At 37.3% G+C, this 21639-nt stretch overlaps 2 protein-coding genes across 13 annotated transcripts in view; one reads left to right on the top strand and one right to left on the bottom strand.

The window, feature by feature from the left end:
* ITFG1 (integrin alpha FG-GAP repeat containing 1) overlaps nucleotides 1–1091 on the bottom strand; it is an 82337-nt gene extending 81246 nt beyond the window's left edge. Inside the window, exon 1 of one of the 2 annotated variants that reach the window (XM_075765897.1) lies at nucleotides 687–1091. In XM_075765897.1, the coding sequence (XP_075622012.1) occupies nucleotides 687–861 (175 nt within the window). In that variant the 5' untranslated portion in view covers nucleotides 862–1091. The remainder of the gene's footprint in view (nucleotides 1–686) is intronic. The other variant, XM_075765898.1, reaches the window with a different exon arrangement.
* Nucleotides 1092–1093: 2 nt separating this feature from the next.
* Nucleotides 1094–21639, top strand: part of PHKB (phosphorylase kinase regulatory subunit beta) — an 83039-nt gene continuing 62493 nt past the window's right edge. For 2 of the 11 annotated variants that reach the window (XM_075765887.1, XM_075765885.1), the window contains exons 1-7: nucleotides 1106–1232; nucleotides 8070–8087; nucleotides 10120–10209; nucleotides 12323–12461; nucleotides 15804–15903; nucleotides 19018–19125; nucleotides 21103–21183. In XM_075765887.1, coding sequence (XP_075622002.1) covers nucleotides 1142–1232; nucleotides 8070–8087; nucleotides 10120–10209; nucleotides 12323–12461; nucleotides 15804–15903; nucleotides 19018–19125; nucleotides 21103–21183 — 627 coding nt within the window. In that variant the 5' untranslated portion in view covers nucleotides 1106–1141. Of the gene's footprint in view, nucleotides 1233–3791; nucleotides 3905–8069; nucleotides 8088–10119; nucleotides 10210–12322; nucleotides 12462–15803; nucleotides 15904–19017; nucleotides 19126–21102; nucleotides 21184–21639 lie in introns of those variants that run through there. The other 9 variants (XM_075765889.1, XM_075765888.1, XM_075765890.1 and 6 more) reach the window with 8 other exon arrangements.

A 21639-nucleotide genomic window follows, 5' to 3' on the forward strand; every position in this document is an offset into this window, starting at 1 on the left:
AATATCTCAGGAGCAAAACAAACGTCCATTTTAGTCTTGAAAATAATTTTACTGTTCGCTATGCTTGCCCTCAGCAATACTACAGACAGACCCCAACAGGGAACACCGTGTTCATAAGCCGCGGCGAGGAACAAGCAGGTGGTAATTCACAGAACCAGAGGCCAGCTCCAGTTGGGAACAAGCAGGTGGTAATTCACAGAACCAGAGGCCAGCTCCAGTTGGGAACAAGCAGGTGGTAATTCACAGAACCAGAGGCCAGCTCCAGCTGGGGGGGGCCCACAGGGACCGCGGGGTCCCACTCCCTGCTCCTCGCAGGGCAATTCCCGCCAGGAAAGTCTTTCCCTACCCGCCGAAGACAGAGAAGGCACCTGCCAAACCCGCAGCCGGTGCCTCTTCGAGGCCGCTCTCCCAGAAGGGCCGGGGCAGAGCGGCACCTGGGAGGCGGGCGCAGGTGTCACCCCGGGCGCTCCTCCCTGCCCGCCGGCCCCGCACCCCGCGAGCCCCGACGCGGACCCAGGCGCACACCGCCGCGACAGCGGCCCCTCGCACCGGCGGGGGAAACCCCCAAGGCGTCCCTCGGGGACTCCTGCGACAGCACGCAGCCGCCCAGCCGGCTCCGCTCCCACCCTCCTCCCGACCGACGCTTCTAGCGACGGCGGCCCCGCTCCCGCCCCTGGCGCGCTCACCGCCTCGCAGCACGAACAGGTCCGTCTGTTTGTCCGAATTGAAGTCGCCGAAGGCCGCTAGAGTCCCGTAGGCCTCCGCCCCGAAGAGCTGGGCGGTGACGTTCTGCAGGGCCCTGCCGGGGCCCACCACGGCCAGCAGCAGGCACAGCCCGAGCCCGCGGCCGCAGCCCCCCATCCTACAGCGGCGCAGCCCGGCTCCCCGCTGCGGCCGCCCCCGCCCGCATCACTTACGGCAGCGCAGGGGTGTGCCCGGCACAACAGCCGGCTCGCTTCCGGGACTGACCCGGCGGCTTTGCGACAACTGCGCGAGGGCACGCGCGAGTCTCTTTACGGCCGGCGCGAGTAACTAGCCGGAGATCACCGCCCAGCTCGCTTGCTGAGGCGGCGGCGGTTGTGAGGCGAGGGCGGCTGTCCTGGCCAGAGCGGAGTGACGGGCGCGGCGGGTTCTTGTCGGGATGGCGGCGGCGGCGGCGGCCCCCGCGGGGGCCCATATGGCTGATGTGAGCTGGAAGATGCTGGAGCTGCGGGCTCGCTCTAAACGTTCAGGTCTGACCTCTTGGCTTGCCCGAGAGGAGCTGTGGAGCTCTCTCTCCTCTTCTTCACTAACCGCCCTGTTCCCGCTCTCCCCTTTCGTTCTCCTTGCCCCGCCACCCTCCCCGAGCTCTCGGCCGACGCCGTCCCCGTGGCTGTTTCTCCCCCCACCCCGTCCTCTGAGCTTGGCGTTTCGCTCACGGCCGGCCGCGCCGCGGCCCTGCCTGGCCGCTCCCGCCCCACCGCCCACCTGTCGCCGGCGCGCGCGGGGCGGTTGGGCGCTCTCTAACGGTCCCTCCGCGCGAGCTCGACGGGCCCTTCCCGCTCCCCTCGTCTCGCCGCGCGGCTGCAGGCCTCGGCGGCGGCGGCAAAGGGCGGTGCTGGCGCAGGACGTGGAGCGGTGCTCGAGCACGGCTGGCCTTGGCGAGGCGGTTTCAGATGGAGTACAGGGAGCTGCTCCTGGTAGTGTTGCTGCGTGCGCTGTTTTAAAGCTGTCGAGCAGATGAAGTATTTTAAAATTGCGGGCACTTACACAAAAGTACCAGCTTTTGCCAGGTTTCCCTTGGGTAGTTTTTTTTTAACGTGAGAATTTTTTGTTCTGAATGTAGACTGCCTGACAGCAGTGTTCTGGCTTAAATGAAAAATTGATTACCAAGTTGACTTGAATTTCTAAAGTTCAAAAACCCCGATTTTTTAATTAGTTTTCAAAAATAAAATACAGTCTTGGTAGGGCTTTAGGTGTTAAAGTTCTAAGGGAAACAGTTTTCCAAATGATCCCTGTGGTGTTTATTTATGTGTCATGCGTACTTGTAAAATTCAATCATTATTTCCTTATTTGCGTATTTGATTGGTTCTATTGTGGTAATGACTGATCAGACAGTGTGAAAAGAAAATGGGGCTTTATGAGGGCTCCCATAAAAAGAATTGATTGATTAAAGTCTGATCTGATTCATATGACTTTTAAAATTCTACTTATGGAAAATACCATGATTGAGACTGTCCAGTAAATCAGTTGTTACTTTGTGGCTAGTTATGATTACAGGCTACTGTTATCTGAAAATTGATTTACAAATGTAGCCACAGAGCTCTACAAAATAGAGCCTGGAACCCGCGTGTTCGGGGTATGTGAACCCTGAGTCACGAGGCAGCATGCTAACTTTGGGATTCCTGTTCAGAACCAGGCCCTGTGGCTGTAGAAGGCATTTGGATGATTTTAAATGCTTGAGTTTTTCTTAACTGCTGCTGCCTTCTACTTTTTCGTTAAACCTATAAGCAAGTGTCTTCTGTGATGACAGAATATTATTGGAGTTCGCGTCCTCCTTTTCCTGTTCATAGAGATTTTGTCATTTATATAGTGACTGAAGAAATTTATTTACTGAAGAAACAAAGATGATAAAGAAATAAAGATGATTCAGCTAACATTGTTACCTAAAAATGAAAATCATGTTCTTGTTTCTCAAATTTACTCCTGCATCTTTATAAGTATGTTGAAAATTGTATAACTTAAGAGCTGTTATACTTCCTTTCTGGCACTGTCAGAAAGAGACATGGTTGGTGTAGTCATCGAAAGTGGCTGAAACCTCCGCCGTACTGTTCAGAAGTGGCTGTGGTCTATGCTCCAGAGTCCCAGTTTACAAACAGTGCTGTTTGTTTTGGGGTTTTATTTTTTTAGTATGATGCTTGGAGTAACATATAGTAAACATGGGCGTGAAATGCACATTTCACGTCATTCATGTTTTATAGCTGACAGCAAAGTATCATTTCAGACCCTGTCCTGTAGGAGGTAATCCCTGTCTTCATGCTTATGCATATTAAATTATGAATTACATTTTTGCTGGTAAAAAGAAATTTTTTTGAGAATTTTTTTCTTTCCCTTCCTTGAGCAATAAAATATTGTTTCATTCATTGCTACTGTGATAATTAACAGTTAGGAGCAGATTATAAAGTTAATCAGTAGTTGGCCAGTCTGCAACCCCTGAAACTTTGGTTACTTTAAAAAACCATGATCTTCTTTAAAGATTTAGAAAAACTTATCACCTAGTTACAAACAGTATTTTCTTATTTTACATTTGAAACTGGAAGATATTATCTTTCAAATAAATGAGATATTCAGTACCATAAGCAATGTATATCACTGCAAGAAAGATCCTAGTGTAAATTCCACATGAGATAAAAGCAGCACTATGCATAAGCAGAATTTTAGCTCCCCGTGCTTACTGTTACTTAACACTTTTATATGCACTAGTTAAATCAGTATTTTTATTTAATACAGAAATATATCAAATAGATTTTATTTAGCGCCTTCTGATGGTAGTAGCAAATTTTCTATTGAATAACAAAGCTACTGTCTCATGGATGGTCCAAAGATGAACCTTGTGTAGGCTGTGTTATTTTACCCAGATAAGTTTTATGGAAGTAAAAGCAAAATAATACCAATTTTTAGGGTAGAAGAGGGAAACATAATATGTAATGAAACTTTACTACTCTTTGTGCTGTGCACTGTCATTTTAATAACTCCACTAACATTGCTTTCAATTAATTTAATGCTGGTTGCCTTTAACATTTACTAAACAGTTTTGAAAATTGCTGTAGCTTAGCCTGAGACGTTTGTGATTAGCTGCACCAATTTGAAATGGCCAATTTGGATGATGACAGAGCCTCCTCTGCGCATGCTTTTTTAAAATTTGGTAAGTGTGCAGTTCCGTATTTTGTTTTTGTGGCTATTTAACTTGAAAAAAAAATTGTGTGTTTTATGTTTCAAGCAGTGGTTTATGCTAGCAATTTTTTAGTGCTGTACAGTAAATTTAAAAATTTGAGCTCTTTCAGTGAAAATTTATGAAAATTGGAATCTACTTAGGTTGAAATCAACTGCTCAGATCTCCCTATTTTGTCTCTGTTTTGTGTTCTTGTAAGTATCTCTCACTGTACCTATCTGAACTGAAATGTCTCTTTTCAGATGATGGTCATGTGAAAAGTGCACTAAGAATGGTGTGTAGGTTTAACTCCTAAAAAAACCCCAACATGACTGGTTTAGAGAAAAGAAGTGAAATTTCCAATAAGTCATCAATTGTGCCAAAGCTTGACTTTTGGAAATTAAGTGGAAGCAAAATAAAGCCCCCTAGTACAACTTCTCTTTAGGCACAACAGAAGCTAGAATATATGAAGTTGTCAAGACCGTTGCTGATTTCGCTCAATATGTTTTGAAAAGAACACATGTGTCCATGTGTGAAGCTGTCTGATCTGGGGAAGACTTTATAGGGCTCTTGTTTAGTCTGTGTTGAAACCCAGAAGCACTGCAAGTGCTAGTGAGAGTAATCAGGTAAGGGAATTTCAGCTGTCTCTTGCCACAACTGAGTCACTTGAACTGCCCTGCCCTGCCTGTGGCATTTCTGTTTTGCCTCCCTTCATGTCAAAGGACACGTGAAGTGTTGATGTTGTAATAAAAAAATGGATCTTTCCTAATTACTATATTGATACTTGAAGTTTCTGTTACGATGCAAAATAAATATTTGTACTAGTTTTAAGAACTATTGTTCTGAGTTCTCAGAAATAGCAATGATTGCCTTGAATATCCTGAATGTTTTCCTGTCTTGTTTGTAGCATTTACAAGGCCTGTGTGGTAGACTTGCGTATTTTGGTTATGTGAAGCTCCTATGTGCTGGCATGAGGGTCAATTTTTTATTTTTGGTGTTCAGTAACTTCTGTGTGATCTTGAAATCAGTAATTTCCATTAAGTATAATATACTGTAGAGAGAAATCACTTCAGATGATTAGGAAATAGAGAAAGGACAGAATAAATTGGTACATATTTTTTCTTTTTCCATGAAATTCTAATTGAATTATATGCACAGTCTAATACTTTTTTTTTAATAAATGATAGTTGAAAAGTTTTGTCACTTTAAAACTATTTAAATGAAACTATTACAAGATTTTACTCATTTTTACTTGTGTTGTTATCATCACTCAACCTAGGCAACACTTTGTACCTTGTGTTTACTCCTAATGATTATTCAGATAGAGGACCTTAATGCCTTTTTCCTTCCCTAGCCCCTCCCCTGGAGTTTCCTTACCATGGTTTCATTGAATTGTAAAACAGTTCGGTTTGGAAGGGATGTCAGGAGATCATCTACTCCAGCCTCTTGGTCACAGCAGGGTCAGCTACGAGATCATAGTTTCCCCCTGTATTTAGGGATTAAAAAACCCCACCAGCATCAGCACACTTGGTACACGTTAAGTTCATGGAATCAGAGTTCAGATATTTACATATGTGAGAAGTGAATTTTCTTTCTAGTGGAAGTGATTCTGAAAATTATTTTCTGATATCACCTTGCTCAACTTCATGGGTTTGGACTTAAAAGCAAATATATTTCATGGCAGACAACTATTAGAATAAACTGTATTGTATCCAACAGTGTTTCTCTCCAGTACTGTATTAAGTCTTGTGCTCAGGAGAGATTGCAGGAGAAGTGATGTTGGGAGGATAGGATTTGTTCATATGATACCATTTCTTAAACTTTGCTGTGTGAAGAAATAAAGTCCACTTTGGTCCCAGTGACTTCTGTGTAATGGGAAGATGGTATGGTTCATACTAATATTGCATAATGAAAGTTACTGTGATCTGAGATCCAGAACTTGTTCATGTCTCAAGTGTTGGATTACATCCAGAACTAGTGTTGCATCAAAGGACTGTGGTCATTTTTAATTCTCATCAAATCTACAAAGAAATCTGGTATTCTCAGCTTTTTTTTGTTGTGTTTGATCTGTGCTGATTTAATTATGGAAGTAAACATTTTCTTTTGTTCTTCTGGCACATGAAATGTTGGAAATAAAATTCTTGCCATGTTGCTTCCATTTGTTTGTGATTAAACTTTAGGGGGTGTGCGCTTCATTGTTAATTTTTTTAAAAGTCTGTACTTTGAAAAATTTGTATAGTCAATCCTTGTTGAAATATGCAAATCTTTATCCATAGACTAGGTCCAGAATTCCATTCTGATGTGTATTTTTCTTTAGTATTTGCAATTGCTGCCATCTTCAAGGATGTGTAGGTGTTTAAAGCTTTCGTATTTATGAAGCAGGGTTTCAAAATGTTGGCCATACCTTTTAAATCTAAACATCTAGGCAGTTTAGAGCTCTTCCCTGAAGAGCAATTAATGCTAATCTCAAGTATAACTGGAATAAAAATGAAGTGGTTGGGAAAGTACTTTACCATCAGGATGACATAATATTCTCAGCCTCCAGAGGTTGTATATACGTAAGTGTTTACACTACTAATAGTTTACCTCAGAGAACCTCCCTTAATTTCCTTCAGTTTTCTACTTTGCTTAGAAGAGATAATTAACTTGTAAATTTTTCCTGGAATTGTACATTTGAGTTTCATCAGCTGGATAATGTTTTCTTATAGTTTCCATGTCTTAGCTAAGTCAGAAATATCTTCTGTTTATTACTTTAGTTCTAAACTGCTAATTGATATCTCTGTTTACAGTTATTGGGCTGTTTCAGATTTCTTCTGTTCTTTAATACTTTGAAAGGAAATGACTATCCTTTTTAGTAATTGTTCAACTTGAAGAATGGTGAAATCATGTTTTTCTGGAACCTGCAAGTGGTAGGAAATTAAAGGGGATTAATTTTTGGTTCAAAATATGGATATAGTATATTTAGTGCAATATATGAAGACCAACAGGGATTTAATTGGACTTGGGATAAGGATTTTGAGTGTTTTCTTATCAGACATTAAATATATTAGTGCAGGAAGCAACACTTTGATATCCTATCTGTTTGGTTTTTGAGTGATTTTGAAGTAGTTACTGACTTGCAGCAATCCACTTCTGATGTAAGGAAATAATGGGCATACTTCATTCTTTGTGGAAGAAAATCTGAACTACCATGTACCCTATTTAAATGTTGTATAGGGTCGTTACACCAGTATACAGCTGAAGAAATACTAAATCAACAAAGTATTTTTAAATATTCCTTCCCTGCATAGCTACTTATTTACCTAAAATAAAAATCACACTGTATGGCTACAATGAAATGAGATATTTATGAAAAAATAGTTTTTGAAATTAATGTTCTCATTCTGTTTGTTCTGAATGCTAACATACAAACTGGGAACTTAACGGTCCTATTTGCATATGTCGTTCTTTTATGTTTAAGTGTTGCAGTCTTGCTGCTGTCATTTTTTTCAGTTTTAAAACCTATTTTAAATATGTAATTGAAAATAGCTTTCTGTGGCAGGTTTTTGTCTTACTGAAATGAACTATTAAATAGATTTTGGAAAGAGTATAGGTGGGCTTTTTTTAGCTATCCTAAAAATAGTTTGCTCTGGATTATGGTCTCACTACAAAACCACACAGCAGCTAGCTTCATGTGTGTCCTATCTGTTTCTTGCTTTTAATTGGGTTGTAGTACTAATGAAGCATAATTTATCACAGGATTTGTCCAGCAGAATGCTGTAGATACCCAAGTAAAACATAAACTATATAGATGCTAATGAGGAATTAATGAAGAGTGTGTGGAAAACTTTGGGTTTGAGTATTCCTTTAAACAAGTTCTGCTTATAGCAGGAGTACCTCTAAGGAATAGTTTCAAAACATACACTTTTTGTCAATTTTCTTGAACTTTGTTTCATCAGCGGTCTACTCTGGCTGTTTTAATTTATTTCTGCTAGTAAAGTTTCAAACATCAAAAAGAATATAATTTGTTGATGGTGGGACTTCGACATTTTCATGCTTTCTATTCTGTTTGGTCGTCTTTCTGTACAAAGTTGAAATCTTTGAATGCTCTGAAATAGAAAATTATGCTTTTTTCTTTTTTTTTCATGATAACTTTATTTTGTTTCTCTGTTGGCCACAGAGGGTCACAGATTGTCTGGTAAGTACGTAAATGAGAAAAATTTTGTTTTAGAAACTTCTGACTTATGTGTGTAAGTGTCTGTGCCTGTGAATACTCAACTGTTTTTCATGGTGCAGTACTGGGGTCAACAGTCTGCAATAAATAGACATTCTGAACCTTTTTCACACACAAAAGACAGTATACTATGTGTGTGTTGTACAGTTAACAAATCTTAACAAAGTGTAAGAATCTTTATTTTGCCTTTGAAAATCTAGTAAGTAAATATTTTTCATAAATTTGCTACTTTTTATGCAATAAGTTACTTACTGAAGATTTTTTCCCTATGCGTATTCTGGCCTACTTTCACTGAATCACCTTATAAAGTTACAATTCCTGCAGGTTGCTGTATTGTGTGCTTTTGCAAGGTAACTGAATTAATAGTATAACAATATAAATTAAGAATGTTCTAATGGACAGGAATTCCTAGGCAAAAAGAAGTAGAAAAATAAAATTGCTTTGAAAAATTGATTTAAATTGGGTTCAGAATGTTGATTTTTAAACAGAAGATACAAAAGATGTGATACATTACAAATTTTTCTTTTCTGTTACAGAACAACTTCATTGCTTGTAGCTTTGTTTTTTTAGGCAACTAAAATACATTGGGCTCTCTGTGCTTGCCTGTCAGGCCCTTGCCCCACGTGCATGTGGTGTTTGGAACTTAACCTCTCCCAATGAGGAAAGGAAAGGCTGTAGGGGAAGCACAGATGTGTTGTTAAATGTCACCAGAGAATCCATGCACAACAGACCCACAGGAGTCTGCTCCAGGCGGGGTGGATTTTTTTGACTACTATGATTGCAAAGCAAAAGTTATACTAATTTGGGGAGTGAGGCTTGAGTTCTTGAGGGGCAAGAAACATTTTCCAGTCTCCGCACCAAAGGACTTGATTAATAAAGCTTCTGTCAGCACTTCACAAACATTCATTTTGCTTGTATGAGTGTCCTATATATGGACAATCTCCTGTCTAATGCTTGGATATGTGCTGGGAGTGCGAAAGAGGCAACTTGAATAGGAGCACTCTGCTGCATCCTGCCAGAACTGCTTGGCTGGCTGGGCTTCCCTGGCAATTTATTTCTCTGAGCTTTTTCAGGAGGACAGCATGCAGCCCGGAAAGGGGAAATTCTCATTCTTCCTGTTATCAAATGGCTCTGTGGGAGATCTTGCCATCCAGAACACTGAATAAAGCCAAAGTGATTTATGGAAGGAGAGCAGTGTGTTACTCTTAAATTAGAAGCTGGAAATGGTTTACCCCAGTAATTTTTAAGAAATTGTGTCTTTCTGATAGGTAGCTCTTTTCAGCTATCGGGGAAGAAGGACTTTTCAGGTGCAAATAGCGAAGCAGTCATTATGTGGGACACTGAGATACGGATTTGATAGCATTGCGTTTCTCAGGAATATAGGCAATTTGGGGTGTTTATTTGTTGGGTAGGTTGTTTAAGCTTTGGCACTATGTGCGAACAAGCTACCTTTTTTGATTCAAGGCATGAAATCAGCTAGGCTTATTGTGGTGGTGAGTGAAAACAAGGGTAAAATAGGTAAAACACTAACAGTGTTGCACATGGTCGTCATTTTAGAAGGCAAGCAGGGAAGTAATAGTTAAATTTGGGCTACTTTTGTCCCTCTTCCCTCTCTTTTTCTACATATCTCTAGGAATTCTGTCTGTAGCATACTTCTAAGACAATGTTCCTAGAAAATTCCTAACATTTAATAGGCTGTCTTCAATAATTAAACTATACATTTATGTAGCATTTGCTGTAGCTGAAAATCTACAAGGAATTGGAGAACCAGGTGAAGGTATTGTTTGTGTGGACAGGTACCGTAGGAAAAATGTATATAGAAATATATTCTCTGAGATTATAGAAATTACAACCTTTTTTGTTTGAATTGAAATTTGGTAAATTGTGCTGTTGTATAACAAACATGAAAAAATAATATTGCAGTAATTTTTAACAATAGTAGAATTATGAAATTAATTGTGATCTTGATTTTGTTTTTTCCTTTCTTTTTTTTTAGGTTCAATTTATGAGCCACTTAAAAGTATTAACCTTCCAAAACCAGAAGGGGGAAGTCTGTGGGATAAATTAGATCATTATTACAGAATTGGTAAGTTAATAATTGTTCCTACTGTGAAAGATTTTCACTGTAACTTACTAAAACATTTACAGTTATGGTTATGACAGTAATCAGCTCTGTCTTAAAATACTATCAGCAGTCTTTAATAAGGATTTTTATTTTCTGAGAGGTAAAGGGTTCTATCATGACAATTCCTTGTAAGATTCCTGTGATAATATAATGCATGTATTTGGGTCTCTCATACAGTGCTTGAAAAATCATGACCTGTAAATAGTGTTCAAAATGATCATCTGCATTTGTCAAATGGTAGAATAGATTCTGAGTCGCACCTGATGGTTTTGGATGGGGAAGGGTAAAGGTAATCTGACAGTTATTGATGCTTGAACTAATCCAGATGTGAATTGGAATTGATATTTACATGTTAAATATCATTGTTATGTTATTCCTACTTCAGGATAGTTTCCTAAATTTCTGCTGGGAGTTTGAGAGGCACAAAAACTAGAGGGCTGAATTACACTTCTTGCTGAAATTGAAAATGTATGTTGGAAATCCAGTCCAGCCATAAGACTGAATTTAGAATTATTTTGGATAAAGTGGCAGCTTAGTATTGTGGCATTAGCCAGATACAGCTGAGGAAACATTTAAATGGGAAAAAACCTTTCTTGTAGTGCTTAAAACAGTTTGACGGGTGATCAGTGAGTAGTTAATTTTTATTATTGGTGCCATAATGTATTTTTGTGCTGAAATTTTATCTTTTAGCTAACTTATTTTTAGCCAACTTTAGTTTTTTTCTTTTTATTATATCTTTTTAAGCCGAAAACATACATGTTAAAAGAAGCAATGGTTTATTTTGATTGCTTTGGAGTTTGGGGTGTTTGTATTATAAAGTCCTGCCTGTATTCTAAAATCAGATTTTTTTAATGGCTGTGCAATTGACTGTTTAAAATTTTAAGTTTTAGTTAAGCAATAGTACAGAATAGTGAACAATTTTTCCATGATTCTAAAGATGTGGGATGAGACTCCCTTCATTCAAATCACTTTTTGAAGTGAAATCAGTGAGTTGTGCTTGGTCTATCCCTAGATGCGTTGTTTTTTGTAGATACATTGCTTTTATCTTTCTTACAGAGGAGATGACCATTCCATTTACTTTTAATGCTTGGCAGCAGCAAATCTGTGATGGTGCTTGCTATTTATCTGTCAGGCACTTACATTGCAAGCAGTCTGCTGCCTCAGTAAAAATTTACTATTGAAATTATACTTCATTTCAGAATAATCTATATTGACTTTTCAGGTAACATTTTATCAAAGTTCTTGTTATAAGTCACTGAAGAATATAATGCAAAAAGCCATAAACCCCTGTAACTTTAATTTAAAATACTTAATTTCTAATACATAGACAATAAAGAGGCTTTTTAAAATTGATGCTTGATAACATTCTGGAAAACCCCCCTGCTTTCTTGTCTTATAATGGACAGGTTATTGTTAGAAGGGTCAAGTTCAAGGACATTAAGCCCAGTTTCAATCTTGTAGCATGCTGGTTATTATACAATTTTAGGAAAACAATTCTCAAAATGCAAAATATTAAAGTACAAAAAAAAAAGAAAATAATATTTAATATTTTTTCTAACTCAGTTTTCACAACTTGAAAATTCCTGTCTTGTTCTATTTTGATGTTAAGGTATTGAGTTAAATAATTGTAGTAGTCTTTTCTCCTTACTTCCTTTTTAAAAAAATATTGATACAATCATCTGGACTAAGTTAAAAAATAATTTTTTATGAATATAGAGTTCTGCAGAGTTTAACTATTTAAATTTCTTGGGCAGCTGTCATGCTGTAGTTGTGTCCCCCCCCTTTTTCTTTCTTTTTTTTTTTTTTCATAAAAGGGAAATTACTGGGTTAATTTTAAAGATTCTATATGGAGTGGGTTGTACTAGAGCAGAGCCATATAAATAGTTTTGAATATTGATTTTTTTGTAAAAAGGTCTAATTTGACTGAAACCAATGTAACAAAAATTTCTTTCTTTCTCTTCTGTTTTGTGTTGTCCATACTCTAACGAGTTGGTCACATCTTGTTTTATTCCTGAAAATCTATGTGGACATAAGTGTCATTAATACCATTTTTTTCTTTTTTTTCTTTTTCCAGTTAAGTCAACGTTGCTGCTTCATCAAAGCCCAACCACAGGTCTGTTTCCTACAAAGACATATGGGGATAACCGAAAGGCAAAAGTACACGACAGTCTTTACTGTGCTGCATGTGCCTGGGCATTAGCTCTTGCTTACAGGTGAATAACTTCTAAACTCATGTCTCCGCTGCGTTACATCATCATGGTTTAGCCCCAGCTAGTAACTGAGCACCATGCAGCTGCTTGTTCACCCCTCTCTCCCCCCAGGGAATGGGCAGGAGAATGGAAAAAAAATCCTCATGAGTTGAGATAAAGACAATTTAATAGGATAAAAAAGGAAGATTGTAAAAATAATAATTTTAGTAATAATGATGATATGAATAAATAAAACAAGTGATGCACAAATGCAACTGCTTACCACCTGTGAGGTAAAAAAACCCTGATGCCCAGTCCGCTTCTGAGCAGCGATCCCACCACCCAGCTAGCTTCCCCAGTTCTATAGGGAGCATGACGTTCTGTGGCAGGGAATGTCCCTTTGGCCAGTCTGGGTCAGCTGTCCTGGCTGTGCTCTCCCAGCTTCTGGTGTACCTGGCAGGGCGTGGGAAGCTGAAAAGTCCTGGACTTGTGTAGATGCTACAACTACTGAGCAACAACTAAAAACATTAGGGTGTTATCAACATTATCCTCATCCTAAATCCAAACCACAGCACTACACCTGCTACTAGAAAGAAAATTAACTTTATCCCAGCTGAAACCAGGGCATACATTCTTTCTGTTTACACAGTTCCTCAGGAATGTTTTAAAAGATGAAGCTTTATCAAAAAAAGTTTTGTAAACCCATAGAGATGTTACATATTTCTAAATCTCAAAAATATTTATGTAGCTATTAGATTAAAAAATGGTTTACTTTTGGTAAGTAAATGTGTTTTCATATAATTTAATTGGTAACAATATTCTGAAACAGATGAAGTAATGCATGCTATTAAAAAGAAAGGCTATTGTGGAAAACTACTCAAGGAATACTGGTCACTTTAAGTGTAGTAGGAGAGTTCAGAGCAGAAGCAGGGTTGTTGCAGGCAGTAACAATCCTGGTATTTGCAGGAGACTGAATCCTTGAATGCCCAGAAATGTATGTTTGGGAAATAATAGTGACTGTCTTCTTCACTAGGTGCAAAGGCTAGGCAGTCTCAGTTGTTAGCTCTTCTTATTTTTTGTTTCTTCTGATTCCACTATTGACTCATTAGAGAACTAGGTTATGAATTTGTGTGGTGTAATATGACCTTAAGAACTATGGGAGAGTTACCTCCTGTAATAATTTATTCATAATTCCCTCTCCTTTAGGTGAAATAACTAAGGAAATTGCTTTCTGAAATTTAGTATTCCTTGTTTCCAATCTTGCTACCGCTGCCACCCAGGAAAACACAGACAGAGGTGACGATAACTCTTCTTGTAAGAAAGAAGATGGTGTGCAGATACTGAATAATTTACTCTTTTTAGAGTAAATCAACTTCTTGTGTTGAGGTAGTGATCACATTCTTGGACAAAATTTTAGTCCATTTTACAGAAGAAGGGCCAGAAACAACATGGGGAACTACTGTCGTAAAGATGACCTACTTAGCAGATAAAAAGTTTTGAGTTTCTTTTTTGTCTCCATTTATTACTTTAGATTTTATTCCTCTGACACCAATCTGAAGAAATAGTTGCTATAATTGTTTTCTAGGAAATGTTGTTAGAAAATGATGCTTTTTGAAAGAGAAGAGCTGTACAGAGATCTGTGTTTACTTCTGGAGATGCCGTGCCTGAGATCCAATTGGTTTCAAAATTTTGAGAAATTAGCAAAAATTATAATGCATCTTTCTTTTAATTCCTCTTACTGTTGGTGAAATAAACACATTTGAAAACAAAAAAAAAAAAAAAAGAAAGAAAAAAATTAGAAGGCAGAATGAAAGGGGCAGGAGCGACTGTTTTGAATTTTCAGCAACTTATAGAAGAGAGCATGGCATAATGTTGCCCAAGTTATTCAGTCTTTGATTTCCAATGTGTAGAATCATAGAAGATGATATATGAAATTTGTTGCAGTTTGAAGGAAGGGTGAAGTGGCAAGATAAATAATTCGTGTTACTTCCAGTTGTGCTCAGAGCGGGGCCTTGAACTTCAGGTGCTGCGCAATAAATGCAAAGGTTGATGATTGAAATTAAGTTCAGCTAAAATCTGAAATGAGCCAAGATAGAAGACTCATGTGGAAGGCTATGTTATCTACCACATGCAGATTACTGTGCTTGACTCATGCCAGTGCTGCTGTTCACTTTCATAAAAGCTAAATTTCTTGAGAGCATGTTAAGAAAACAAACACTGCTGTTGTGAATAGAGGAAAAATGTTGTAACATGAAAACTTCTGTGCTTTTACATGTGCTTCTTATTGCTCTTTGGATTTATGATAAAGTTAAGAATAAATCCTACTGCGTAAAAAAAATCTTAACCTATTAATTTTGCATTATCTGGTTTTATTCCTTGGGTTGCTTTTCCCTCCCTTGTTTCAACTTTGTAACTGAAAACAAGTACACTTTTTGTTTCTAAGATTATTATTTAAATAGCATGATTTCTGGATGTGTATGATTTTTGTAGTTATCACTACCTTCCTAATTTTCACTGTAGGTAGCAGAACCTCAGCATAAACTACTAACATGTTAAGTATGATGGAAAAGGATATGGTTTGTTTGCAGTGTAGTTATCATCCACTTACTGGTGATCAAATTAGTAACAGCTATAAATTGGACTGAGAAATTGCAGTGAGCATATTATGCTGTTTTATATATTTGTATCAGAGACATGTTGTTGTTACAAATATGTAAGAAAACGTTATATTTCACCCTGAAAGGCTCTATCAAAAATTGAGAACTGGAAAAGACAGAACATGTGAATGCAATGATCAAGGTTGTTCACAGGCAATACATTTCTTATAGTTAAAATAACTTGGGATTTGGCATTGGTTTTGATATACATTTAGTTATAGTAATTGTGAGTGTTGTTTGATATCATGGTATAAAAATATTAAGGTATCTTGAAACACATTTCTGGATGTTCAGAATAGTGAACTTTAAGACTCTTTTATGCCAGCTGTAGTTCATCAACATCATCAGGAACCTGACTGCTTGATTGTGAATGGCAGATGTTTTGTAGAGTTAGAGAAATTGCCTTTGTGTTTTGGATCTCTCAAGAAACACAGAACAGTGGCTTAAATGTTATAATATTAGCAAGGATTTTTTTTTTCTTTTCAACTTTTGAAGTAGGAATGTTTGTGTAAATTGCAACGTAAATTAAAAAACATTATTTTTATTAAGAAAGTATGGGTAGGACTATAAATATGTTGATATGAGAGTGGGCACCACTATACAACCATGTTCTGAAATACTTAATATTCCAAAACGCTGTGTACTTTTTTCTTTTTTTCCCCCCCTAATGCATTTCCAATTTGTTTTATGAGTTATCTCTCTTTCCCAGGCGAATTGATGATGACAAGGGAAGGACTCATGAACTGGAGCATTCTGCTATAAAGTGTATGAGAGGAATTCTTTACTGCTACATGCGTCAGGCCGATAAGGTAAAACACTGTAGTGTGGACACAAGCACTCAGTTCTAAGGGATTAATTAAATTATGAAAACTAACTTCTAAATATAGATTAAAATTCAAAAGGGAATGCAGTATTACTGTGTGGCCCAGCTAAGAAAAGCTGCTTTGTTACTGTCAGGTTGCAGCATTGTTTTAGGGTATAGAAGACACAAGCAGTTTGCGAAGTAAACTGCAGGGTATACTTGAAACTTCTTTGACTTCCTTTTGTGGTCATTTATCCCATTTAAACATTAAATCATTCGTAATTGGGGGTTATTTTATGTCTTTTTAGTGCTTAAAAGGAAAGATGTAGAATTGCTTTTAGCTAAGGATGGAGAGTTTACTGTGCATTCTTCTCTTGGTTATTGCATTTGCAGTTGTTCTCCTTACCTAGGTGATAGTTTTTATTATTTTGCCTGATTTCCTTAGCAGCCGCTTTCCAGTATTCTTTGACCTAATGATGTAAATTCAGAAGGGCAGCAAGCCAAAATGAATAAGGAAAAAAAGAGTCATTTACTTATGTTATAATACAGCTGATTTAGTCAGCCTGTAATCTTCTGAGTGTACCCTGAATATTCAGGGCTTCTTCTTATTAAAATTTAGATGTCGTGGATTAATTTTGCATAGTGGTTAGCAGCAATTCTACAGTTAGTTAAATATCTATATTCCATGAGATTAAATACTTCCATGTCACTGGCTTTTAACTATATTATTTTTAATAATTTTCATTTTACTACATACCTTCCATCACTTCTAAGCACACAAACTGAAATGTAAAGTCCGTAGACATGTGATATCAGTAATAATAATAACAAGCAAATCAGGTGTATTGTCTCTTGTATTTATGCTGACATGATTTTTTTTTCTCAGTTTTCTTAGTCTGTTTCTTTGTAGTCTCATACCTTTAAAGAATCTTGACCTAAATCAATCCTGTTACATTTGAGCTGTTGTTTTTCTTTGACATGCACTGGTTTGTTCTGAGGATGATGAGTGCAGATAGGAATAATGAGCAGTAAATTAACACAAGTGTCACACTGCTGACATACTGATTGTCAGTTTTTGCCTTGGTTACTATAAATGCTTCTCTCTTCCTACAGTGTAGTAGTAAACAGCCTAACCAGTTCCTAACAGGCAAAAATCAAACTGGACTTTATTCTGAGACCTGTATGTTCTGGCCACAGGTAGAAGGAAGATATTTTTTTAATAATATGAATTATATATGTCCAAAGTGTGACTTGAATAGATGATGCTAGTTGTGACAAAAATTGCAGATGTTATATTCTATTGCTAATGAACATATGAATTATGACCTAAAATGCATTGAATGTGTTCATGGACTAGACATGATAACTCCGCAAAATAGTATTAACTTTCTTGCTTCTGGGCCACATGCTATATGCTATGTATGGTTTGCTGGTAGAGAAGAATATCCCATGAAGATAAGACCAATGTTAAATGTTGTGAAATGTGGACCAGATAGTGGCAATGATGGTTAGAAAATTTGAAAACTTGTTTGTTGGAGAGCATAGTATTACCTGAGGAATTACAGAGACGGATCTTTTGTTACCTTCATTCTTTTCTTTGTGAATCGGATTTCCTTTCTGTGTCCTATTGGCAGCTCTCTAACGGTCCAGATTGTTTTCTCTAATGGTTTTGTAAGGTAGCAGACATCATATTTTGCAACAAAAAAGGAATCAAAACTACTTCGAAAACATGGTGGTTCTTATTTCACTCCTTTGTTGTTAACCTCTTGTATTAGTAATTCATCTTACTGCATTCCGTCTCTATCGTAAAAGATTCTGTATCATTCTGAGGTCCATGAATAAAGTAATTTTAATCTGGGGTACTGTTCTTCCTGTCTGTGATCTTTATGTTTTCTTTTTAATCTATCAGATTTACTTTCTAGTATCTGTAAATGTTTCACTGCACACCTGAATGTCACAAACTGTGCTCACCAAAATAAATCTGTGTTTTCCCATGTACTCTTTTATATGAGATAGTCTTAGCTCTTGCAGGTTATCATTTATTACATGATCCACATGTGGCAATTTCTGAACGCTTTTGTAGGTCTATAATCTGGAAGGCTTAAAAATTGTTATTATTAATAACAATAATAATTTATTTTTTGTTTTAAAACCTTTGTCATGTTGTCAGATGGTGCAACAATAATTATTAAATTTTATGGACCATGATTCATAAAAATTATTAAAACTGTTGTTCCCAACTGAAGTTTTGGGCTCTGGTATTCTAGTAAGTGTTTTAAGCTAGGAATAGTGAGGGGGAGAGTGCTCAGCAATCAAGTGTGGAAGTGGTGCATGGGGTGGGCAAGCAAAGGACCTGGGGTGACGTGAACAGAAAGCAGATAGCGTTAACTGAAGTGGAATTGTCCCAAGTGTACATGTGGAAATAAGGAGATACCTATGGGACAGCATTATGGAGAAGAAAGCTTTTGTACCCTTTCTGGGAAATCAGTGTGCTTGGGTGCCTCTCGGAAATGCCTGTACACTAATGGATGCAGCCTGGGGAATAAAAAGGAGGAATTAGAAGTATGTATGCAGCGCCAGGGCTGTGATCTCATGGTATCGCAGAGATGCGATAGGGTAGCTCAAGTGACTGGAACACTGTGATGGATGGATGCAGGCTCTTTAGGACAGGCCAGGAAGGTGAGGAGGGGAGTTGCCCCATATGTGAGAGTGTAGCTGGAATTGATGGTACTTGGCTAGGGAAAGGTAGTGAGTCAGGTGAGAGCTTATGAGTCGGCATTCTATATGTACATTTCAGATCTGTGAATTCAAGGTAGGCGTGATGTACTTTGACGTACTTTCTGCAAAGATTTCAGCTCCAGTAAAATGAGGTGATGTTTGTCCAGAAAGTGAAAATGACTAGGCATCTGTAGCTATCTATTACAGATATTTTTCTTCCTATCAAACCCAAAGAGATTAGATAGATGGGTTGAATATTTGTATTCTTTAAGTATATGTATACTTTAAGTATGTACAAAGTAGTTTCTGATAAGTTTCAGGAACTATTGTTTATGAATTTTACATAATGGTCATATGAAATTATCGACTTTGAATTTATATTTTGCCTTTAATTCACTTTTAGGTTCAGCAATTTAAGCAAGATCCCAAACCATCTGAATGTCTTCATTCTGTTTTCAGTGCACACACTGGAGATGAGGTCTTCTCCCATAAGGAATATGGTCACCTTCAGGTAAAATATGCATGTACATGTAAATGAAAGTTTGCATGATTTCAAATAATGTTATTGTTGTTTCCATTCTTTCATGATGCAGCTGTCTCAGTTTTAGATTAGTGTTAGACATGTTGTACTTGATAAAATTGAGATACCTTCTACATCTTTTAGTGAAAAAGACGGACTGTTTTGAAATGTAACTCAGTGGTATGTTTTGGTCAGGAGGTACTGAACTAACTGGGATTTGTGGAGGTAGATGGTTGCTTGTTTATGAAGTTTCTTCTTTTTGAGACCAACAGATGGCTGTCAGTAAATAATCCTGGCAAAAAAATGTTGAAGTGGTCAGTAAAGTGAAAGATTTAGTGTAATCTTACGTTGAATATTATATGTTTTTATTAACATTCCCAGCTTAATTTTCCATAAGTCTGAGCAATTTTCATAGTAAAGATTTAATGTACACTGTCAACAGCTTTGTCTAGTTACAAATTGTTGTTCACTATTTTGTGTAGTGGTTCCTAGTCAGATTCATTGCATGATTGTTTTACTGTCTTTCATTTTCCAAAGTGTTGATTTACTCTTTTTTTTTTCCCCCCCCCTCCTCTTTACCTTCAGACCCTTTTTTGCATTCATGACCTCGTTCTTTTGCATTCCATAACTTTACATACTCCTTTTAGTTCAGAAATTGCTAGTGAAATTATTCAGAAGTGACAGTAGATTGATAATTATATAATTTCATGGTGACAATATCACTTACATAGTTTGTACAGTAAATGTATTGGATTCAGAAAATACATGTTCTGAGAAAAATGATTTGTGGAGTTATACTGAGTTAGCATTTTGGACTTCTGTGTGAAGCTTCCTGAAAATGCACATCTTTTATCTGCAGGAGGAGACAATAATTTTGGGACCTGGGCAGCACTGTGTGATAGTTCAAAGTCTCTGTTTTTTCTGGCAGCTCAACCCTTCCCATAAGCATGAATGCATATTCCCTTCCGTCATCAGCAAATCTCATAAAATAGAGGGGTTTCAGCTCTGTGGAGACAACAGAAAGCAGAGTAATTGAGGTGGTTCAGTTTGGAAGAATGGAATATATTATGTAGCTGGTCTGCTGTTATTGCTGTACTTGGTGCTTTTCAGACTGTATTAAGAAACTGGAGTCAGTGGTCTTTAAATCTTTTGGAATTTTTAAAATTTGGACCTTAATGTGCTGTGTTTCGGATAGGAATCTAATTTTTTGTTCTGGATGGTTTCTCTAAATTTCATATACTGAGATTGTGGTTTTATAGCTCATCGAAGCAAGTTGTTATGGGAAACTTACTTTCTCTATTGAAGTTGAACGAATTCTCAATTATACTAGAATTCTGTTAGAAAAGCAGTTCTATTTGAATCATTAATAAATTGACATTATGATGCTCATCTGTACAGCTGCTGAAGGTAGTTACTATTAATAATAAAAGCTATGTACAGCTACAAAAGAAAACAGTTTTTCACAAATATAACCATATCTGAATGTTGTAATTATACTTCTGTCAGTTGATAATGCTAAAATTCCAGTTAGAGGTAAAGTGATTTGTTTTTAGATGTGCTGTGTACTATTCAATGTGCTGCTTGCCTTCTTGGTGTTCTGCTTGCTAATAAATTGTCATATATGTAAACGTGAAACAGCTTGTGACTAAAATGATTGCCTATGGGTTAAAACAGTATGCCCAAGCAAAAACATTTTAATATTACAGTTTCAAATAATTTAAAAAATGATACTGCAGCAGACATTTTAGAGGACAATGCTTATTTGTGGCATTTCTTCCTATTGATTATTTCCACATCATTACATCCAGGATATTGGTAGATTGGGATAATATTTTTGAAGAACCAAAACTGTGTTATAGTGGGACCGTCTCTGTTAGTGAGTAATATCACATTTAGCTTGTTTTTTTTATGTGACTCCAATAAACATGAAGTTAATTATAGTTTCATTTCTGTTTTTAATTACTTCAGATAAATGCTGTGTCGTTATTTCTCCTCTATTTGGTTGAGATGATCTCTTCGGGGCTGCAGATTATCTACAACACAGATGAGGTACCAATCGATTTTTGATGTTAAAAACATGCTTTAAGTTGTTTGGGTTTTTTTCTTGGTTTTATTTAATTGCCGACTGTAAAATAATTGTTCTGGAAATACACTGCAGTTATTCTCCGCTTTTAATGGAAGTCAGAGAAGATAAATGGAATGAATGAATAGTGAAATAAATTAATAGCTAACAGTGTTACATATGCAAAGAGTAAATGTAGCATGACATTGAAAACTTTTATAGTTCTCTGCTATTTCTGAAAGGTGCAAGGTCAAGAATTAAAATGTCTGTTAGGACGGTTAACTTCTAGTTACATTGTTCTCGCTTTCCCCCTTATATCAAAATGTCAGTCAATGCATTCTGTCCAATGGAATTTCAATATAACAAATCATAGGGTTAATTATCTGGAAAGCTGAAGGACTTTCTTCAAATACATATGAATCTATGGATGTTAAGAAGTTTTG

The sequence above is a fragment of the Balearica regulorum genome, chromosome 13, assembly GCF_011004875.1.
Source record: "Balearica regulorum gibbericeps isolate bBalReg1 chromosome 13, bBalReg1.pri, whole genome shotgun sequence".
NCBI lineage: Eukaryota > Metazoa > Chordata > Aves > Gruiformes > Gruidae > Balearica > Balearica regulorum.